The sequence below is a fragment of the Charadrius vociferus genome, unplaced genomic scaffold (assembly GCF_000708025.1).
Source record: "Charadrius vociferus isolate BGI_N301 unplaced genomic scaffold, ASM70802v2 scaffold413, whole genome shotgun sequence".
In the NCBI taxonomy this organism is placed as follows: Eukaryota; Metazoa; Chordata; class Aves; order Charadriiformes; family Charadriidae; genus Charadrius; species Charadrius vociferus.
In genome coordinates this window covers 358,096-365,735 of record NW_009647738.1, presented here as the reverse complement: position 1 = coordinate 365,735, position 7,640 = coordinate 358,096, and the positions used below count along the sequence as shown (strand labels likewise).

The following is a 7,640-nucleotide window of genomic DNA, read 5'->3' as shown; positions in this document are numbered from 1 at the left end:
GGCCCGCGTCCCTCCTCCCTTCACGGCTCTGTAAAAAACATGTTTTGTGTCGCAACTCCTTTGCTGGAGAGCCTTTGTTACTACTAATAATAGTAACAATAAAAAAAAAAAACAACTTTACGGTGTAGGATATATATTTTAGCTGCGTAAGTACTGTAAATAGTCTGAAGAAAGAAGTGAGCAAGTTGGTGTTTGCTGGACGGATTTTCAGCTCGGGATTACAGTGGTACAGTAGACTGGCAATGCCTTGCCTGGGTCTAGGTATTCCCAATGAGAATTTCATCGTTTCCTAAAGGATGTGTACTCACATTAAAATCCCTTCGCGGCTGGACTGAAGCTGAGCTGCTCAGGCTGTTCCAAGTGTAAATGGGGACTGTTGGTCGGGGTTGTACCAACATTTTTGCAAAGGCTGGGTGGACGTATGTCATCCACAGATTCAGGAGCAGGCTAAGTTGCTGAGAGGGCCTTTAGGTGATGTCTGATATTGCAGCTGATGGCAGGAGTAAAAGGTGTCCTGATCTGGAATTATAGATGTTCGTAACAGAAATAGTAAGATTGGTATGAATTAAGTGTGTCTGGTTTTGAAAGCACCACAAAAATGGTAAATCAAGGGATAAAAGTATGCTGTCTATTAGCTGTTGCAGAGCCCAATATGTATTTTTCAGTTTAAGTTTTTATATAGTAAGAAGAGGACAAACAGAATTGGATCCATAAAATACTTAGATAAAGAAAACAAAAGAACTGTGAAATTCAGAAGTTTTTTCAAGGCTTATGTAGGATAGGGTTGTAAGACAAATGAATGAGGCAAATAAGACCCCAACATCTGCTCCTAAACTGTTTTTTGCTAATTGTATACTGTATCATAGTATGGCAACAATTAAAAACCAACCCCACCCCCCAGCCCCCAAGCTCAAACAGACACTTGAAAATAGATGTCATCAGGTTCACCTTCATTTATCTGACTGTTACAAAGACCATGTTGTTTTGTTGTTGGGTTTTTTTTGGGGGGGGAGAGGGGGCTCAATTAATTAAATTAGAGTTTGGGGGGGGGGGGAATTAAGACAAGAAAGTGAAGATCTCCGTTGCATCTTCTCTGGGACTGCCCAGTAAACCAGATCAACATGATAAAATGATGGAAAACAAACCCGTTAGTTTGTTCTCCATCCCCAGCTCAAGAAGAAAAACAGTTCAATGTGCTAACTGTTTATGCGGAGGTTAGATGAGCTTGAGAGTGGCACAGAACAGGGTGTGAAGATTTGCTGTCAGAAGGATGGGATGGAGCCATGGGATTCTCCTTTTGGTAACAGTGAACTGTTAGGTTTAGCAGTCTTGTACTGCTGGTGGAGGGTGATTTGTGACTTAACAGCCATGTGGGAAAGAGCAAAGGAAGCATAGTAATGAAGGCAAAAGTGTACTCATCTCATTTTGTTTCCTCCTGCATCAGGCTGGAATAAATGATGCTAGAAAAATGCATTTAGGCATGTAACGACTGGATTATTGTTAATGTGTTTCTAGGATAGAGCCAGGCAAAATGGCTTCCAAGGTTTTTTTTTTTCTTAAGTCTCAAAAAATAAATAAGCAGTCTGCAGTATGAGTATCTGATCTTCCTCTTCTTCTACATAAAGACTGGGAAGTATTAGTATGTGTTGTCTTTGTAAAAGGAAAAAAAAAGCATACAGGATTGTGCTGCTTTTTTCCCCCCACAAAACCATATAATAGTTTGTATTGAAAATATTTCTTTTTCTTTCAGCTTCAACACGGAGAAGAGGCAGGGCACCACAATTCATAAGATCAGTAAGTACTGGAAGTATTTGCAATTAACTCAGAGGTGTTTGAAAAAGTTTGCTAAGCTATGTGTCTTAACAGTTTGTACAGGAACCCCTTCTGCAGTCAAAACCTGGTTAAACAATCCACTGTGACTGTTCCAGAACCAGCACCTAGTTTCTTTAATCTCCCAGCTGTTTTCAGTCTGTATTCTGATAAGGCAAAAACATTAATAATAACAAGCTAACAGTTAGCTTGTATTGACACCATGTACTGCAGGTCTTAAAAGTAACTTAAAAGTTGGATTTAAAAGAAAAACAGTCATTTTAATGTTGTTTTCCATAGGAGTTTACAGGATTTGTAGTGGTTCCTTTCTGGTGTGATAAAAATCTGATACTGTGCATAAGTGAATTGTTCTTGGCACCGTAGAATGAAAACTGATATCTGAACATGTAATCACTGAAAATTTTCGTATTTATTCTACACATAAATTTCAAAATAGCATATTATGTGTTAGGATTTTTAAAGGCAAATAGTAGAAGTGAACCTGGATTGTATCAAATTTTTGTTTAACTTCCGAGAGCAGATTTAATGATACACCAAAGCAGTCAGACCAGCTGACTGTATATATCCACTTATATAACTATATCTAAATTAAAAATGAAGGGTTTGGGGAAAGAAACAGTGACTTGCTTTTTTTCTTTTTTTTTTTTTTTCTTTTGAAGAGCATTTGACTGAAACCTTGGTCAGTTATTGGAAGATATAAGCTATTTCCGCAATATAGTAATACATTGTTCCTATACTGGAATTTCTATAGCAAGTAATTTTGGAGTTATTAATATTTATTTATTTTAATATAAACTTGTTCAGAATTCCAGAATTTTAAAACTCATTTTCTTGCCCCCCACCAAATGCTTAGGTACTTTAGGAAATAGAGTTTACAATTAAATACTGGTTTGATTCCCCTTCTTCCCCCTGCTGGTTTATCACAATGCAAGAAGATAAGTTCTTCTTTCTAAGTATTTCTGAAATAAAATGCAATTGAAGATTAAGAAAGGTGAGCTAGCCAAGCTTTGAGAGGCTATCATTTAAAAATTCCTTTACAAATGAGCACTAACTTTTGATGTAAAAATACCTTGAAATTTCTCGTTGTGGAATTTATTCCTGAAATAAATTGCGTGTGTTGCTCCTGCTTTGTCTCACAAAACAGCATATCTCCCATCAAACTTGTATAATTTTCAATTTATTAGCATGTACCTCCCAGAACTGAGAGGATGGCTGTTGATCAGGACTGGAGCAGTGTTTATCCAACAGCAGCTGCGTTTAAACCTGCCTCTGTTCCTCTCCCAATTCGAATGGGTTACCCAGTGAAGAGAGGAGTACCTCCACCGAAAGAAGGCAACTTAGAACTTATAAAGGTAAGACACGTGCCTTGGGTTTGTGGTAACTTTCAAAATTAGTGTTCACTGTGACTGCACTGCTGTGATTGTAATATTTGTATTGGGTACTGTTTTCTGTGATTAAATAGGATAATACTCTATTTAGTTTCTAAATTAAATGGTAACAAATACAAATGTAAGTAACAAACGAACCAAATTGGGAGACTTCTTAGGATTGTCATGCCTGTGACTTCTGTAATGGGACTAACTTAAGTCTTTTGCTAAATCAGACTTTGGAAGAGTCTTCTGAGTGTTTTATTAAGCATATTGTACTAGCTTAACGTGTTAAAAGTGTAATCAGATTTTAGTAATGCCCCAGTAATGAAGAGACAAGAAGCTATTATTTTGGTAACTCTTAATATGTCTGTTTCAGATTCCCAATTTTTTGCATCTGACTCCTCCTGCAATTAAGAAACACTGTGCAGCTCTTAAAGGTGAGGGTGTGGGGTTCTTTTTTGTTTGTTCTTTTTCTTTTTTCTGTTTTGAAAAACCATCTCTTGGAGTTTTAAGACAATGCGAAATGTAACTGTATGTGATGAAGTAGAAAGTGAGACGTGGTCCACCTCTGAAGCTGGTTATTTGTCAGGCTTTGGCTAGTATTGTATGTTTTCTTGTTGCTGCATTGAGTCATACAGGTAGTAGGCAAATATGATTCTATGATATATCTTAGGAGGTTTTCAGCACACTAGTAAGACTTTAATTCTACCTTTCCACTGGGCACTGGTTGTACTGGAGAATTTATAGTTTAGTGTCTTAAGGAAAGTAAGTGATAAATGTGACTCAGTTCTCAGAAGATTATTTGTGATTAAAGCAGGGTTCAATCAGTAGTCATTCTGGCATGAATTTTTTCAAAAAAATGCTATTAATAAATGTAACCCTCTGAGAGCAAGGTCTACTGGGGAGATACAAGGTCTAATGAAGACCAAGAGCATCTCTGCCAGCCAGCAAGCCAATAAGGAGAACCTAATGAGGAGCGTAGCCCAAAGAGAATTGGAGATCCAATGCAACTGGAAGGAGATAGAATCATAGAGTCATTTAGATTGGAAGACCCATAAGATCACCAAATCTAGCCATTAACCAGACACTACCAAGTCCACCACTAACCCGTGTCCCTAAGCACCACATCTACCTGTCTGTTAAATACCTCCGAGGATGGTGACTCAACCACTTCCCTGGGCAGTCTGTTCCAATGCTTGACAACCCTTTCTGTGAAGAAGTTTTTCGTAATATCCAATCTCAACCTCCCCTGGCACAACTTGAGGCCATTTCTGTCGTCCTGTCGCTTGTTACTTGGGAAGAGAGACCAACACCCACCTTGCTACAATCTCCTTTCAGGTAGTTGCAGAGAGTGATAAGGTCTCCCCTCAGCCTGTATTATAAGAGATAAGAGGCCTATCTTAAGTTGCATATATACAAATGTGTGCAGCATAGGAAACAGGAGGAATTAGAAGGCTGAGGAGTCATAGAAACGCAGAGCGAAAGCTTGTACGATTAAGTACAGGCAGGGATGATGTCGAGGAGGAGCTTGCCTGTACCCAAAAGAACAGCTCAGATGCAGAAATTTGCCATAAGATGCATAGCCAACTGGTTAAGAATTTGAGAGTTGGGATCAGAGGAGAAGCTGAAAAGGATGTCTTGGTGGGCATCTGCCACAGATTGCCTGGTTGAGAAGAGGAAGTGGATGAACGGCTGAAAAAAGCCTCACAGCTGCACGCTTTGGTTTTCATGGGGAACTGCAGCCATCTCAACATCTGCTGGAAGGGTAACAGGATGGGATGGAAGCAATTAAGGAGATGTCTGGAGTGTGTTTTTTGATGCAGATACTGGACAAACTGTCTATAGAAGGTGCTGTGCTGCACGTACTACTTGCAAGTATGGAAGAACTGGTTGGAGATGTCAAGGTTGCTGGCAGCCGAAGAAGATCGTGTAGTTTAAGATCTTGAGAGGAGTGAGGAGGCAAGTAGTGTATTGAAGGCAATTTATCAATGCAAATGATGGCTGAGTTGACTAGGAGACATGCTCTGTTGGATTTGTTCAGAAACAAGGAAGAACTCATCAAGTATGTGAAGGTTAGGGGCATCCTTGGTAATGGTGGTCATGAAGCTGTGGTGATTAAAATCATGAGATAAGCAAGCAAGACAGAAAGTGGAACTACAGTCTGGATTTCAGGAGAGTGATTTTGGTTTATTCAGGAACCTGCTTGGCAGATCTCACGGCAGACTCTCCTGAGGAGCAAAGTGGCCCATGAGAGCTGATGAATGTTTAAGTTGAAACTCCTTAACAGAGCAAGAATAGTGCATTCCAATGGGCAAAAAGTTGAGCAGGTATTGCAGAAGGACAGCATAGGTGTGCAGGGAACTCCTGAGTGACCTGAGATGCAAAAAGGAAGGTACACAGAATGTAGAAGTAGGTAAAGACTGCCCAGGAGGAACAGGAGATTTTTGCCTGACTATCTTCAAGAAGAGCAAGAAAGAAGATGCAGGGAACTGCAGGTTAGTCAGCCTCATCACATTCCCTAGAAGATTATGAAGCAAACCTTTCTGGAAGCCATTTCCAAGCATGCAAAACATGCTGTATAACAATCTGGATAATGGTAGAGAGCATAATCTGAACAGATAATAATGAATTGGGAGGGGAACAAGTTCTACACTGGAGAGCAGAGCTGCCGTTCAGAGGGATGGCAACAGGCAGGAAAAAAATCTGCTGCGAGGACTCTTGTGAAGCTAAGTAAAGGCAACTGCAAAGTCCTTCATCTTGGGTGGAATAACCCATGCAGTAGTACAAGCACGGGGTCAGGAGGACAAACAGCTAAAAAGAAGCTTTGCAGAAAAGGCCATGTGGAGCCTGGTGGGTATTTGAAAGTTGAACGTGAGTCAGCAGTGTGCCCTTGTGGCAAGGAAGGCTAACTGCATACCAGGTTGTATTAACAAGAGTGTAGCCACCACATTCAGGAAATTAATTTTTTTCCTTCTGTTGAGTATTACATCCAGTACTGGGGACCCCAGAACAAGAAAGATATGGACCTGTTAGAGGAGGGCCACACAAATGACCAGAGAGCTGGAACACCTGTGAAGAAAGGCTGAGAAAGTTGGGGTTGTTCAGCCTGGAGAAGAGAAGGCTCCAGGGGGACCTTACTGCTGCCTTTCATTATGTAAAGAGGACTTATTAGAAAGTCAGGGAGAGACTTTTTACCAAGGCCTGTAGTGACAGGGCAAGGGGCAACAGTTTTAGACTGGAAGAGGGTAGATATTTAGATTGGACATAAGGAAGACTTTTTTTATGATGAGGGTGCTGAGACACTGGAAGAGCTTCCCCAGAGGAGCTGTGGATGCCCCATCATTGGATATATTCAAGGTCAGGTTGGATGGAGCTTTGAGCAGCCTCATCTGATGAAAGATGTCCATACCTATGGCAAGGGCGTTGGACTAGGCGATCTTTGAAGGTCCCTTCCAACCCAAACCATTCTATGGTTCTGTTTGGCAATTGCGAGGCTGCATCTGGAGTACTGTATCCTGTTTTGGGGAACCCAGTACAAAAAAGACGTTGAAATACTGGAGCAAGTCTGGCAGAGACCTTGCCATTATTTAAATGAGTATGGTTTCTATAAATAGTACTTCATAAAAGATATGTTGCAATAAATGTGGAAAAAAAACCCACAAACCAACAGATATTAATTGGAGTGCTTTGTCTTTATTTTACAGATTTCTGCACTGAATGGCCAAGCGCTTTGGACAGTGATGAGAAATGTGAACAGCATTTTCCTATTGAAATTGAAACAGTAGATTATGTTTCTGCTGGGACATCTATTCGTAATCCCAAAGCAAGAGTGGTGACTTTAAGAGTAAGTAGTATTTTTTGTAAACAGCCTTTGTTTCAAAAACCCAAATGCTTGGCTTTCATTTCAAAACATGTGCAAGTATGTACAAGTATGGTATATGGTAAGGAAATGAGGGAAATGGTTTACTGAATGTCTGAATAAAAAGCAGTGGATTTCCTTAAATGTATTGCAGCGTGTTAAAACTGAGGTTGTAAGGTTATGGATATGTATTTATAAATGAAGACTAAGCTCTGATATAAACAAAATAGTGTACCTTCTGCAGAATCTACTTATAGAAAAAGCTGTAAGTGCCTTTGTACTCAATGTCTTGCTTAGACTCTCTCATTGCTAATTTATGAGAACGCGCACAAGTATGGAAAGATAGGTCATATGAATGCGGCACTACTAATAAGTATTGAGTTGGCAGGCCTCCGGGCATCAGTGTGTATGCAGTAGGAGCAGCAGCCTTCTGATCACAGGATCATGGGATACTTGAGGTTGGAAGGGAGCTCAGGAGTTTTCCGGTCTGACCTTCTGCTCAAAGTAAGGTAGGTACGAGATCAGACCAGGTTACTTGGGACTTTGTGCAGTTGGGTCTTGACATCCTTCAGGGCTGGAGA

The 7,640-nt window shown here is 40.2% G+C and overlaps 1 protein-coding gene across 1 annotated transcript in view; it reads left to right on the top strand.

Moving 5' to 3' along the window:
* The window catches only part of MRPS35 (mitochondrial ribosomal protein S35), a 68,417-nt gene that overhangs the window by 41,033 nt on the left and 19,744 nt on the right, over positions 1-7,640 (top strand). Inside the window, exons 3-6 of the mRNA XM_009881877.1 lie at positions 1,751-1,794; positions 3,015-3,182; positions 3,577-3,637; positions 6,905-7,044. Coding sequence (XP_009880179.1) covers positions 1,751-1,794; positions 3,015-3,182; positions 3,577-3,637; positions 6,905-7,044 — 413 coding nt within the window. The remainder of the gene's footprint in view (positions 1-1,750; positions 1,795-3,014; positions 3,183-3,576; positions 3,638-6,904; positions 7,045-7,640) is intronic.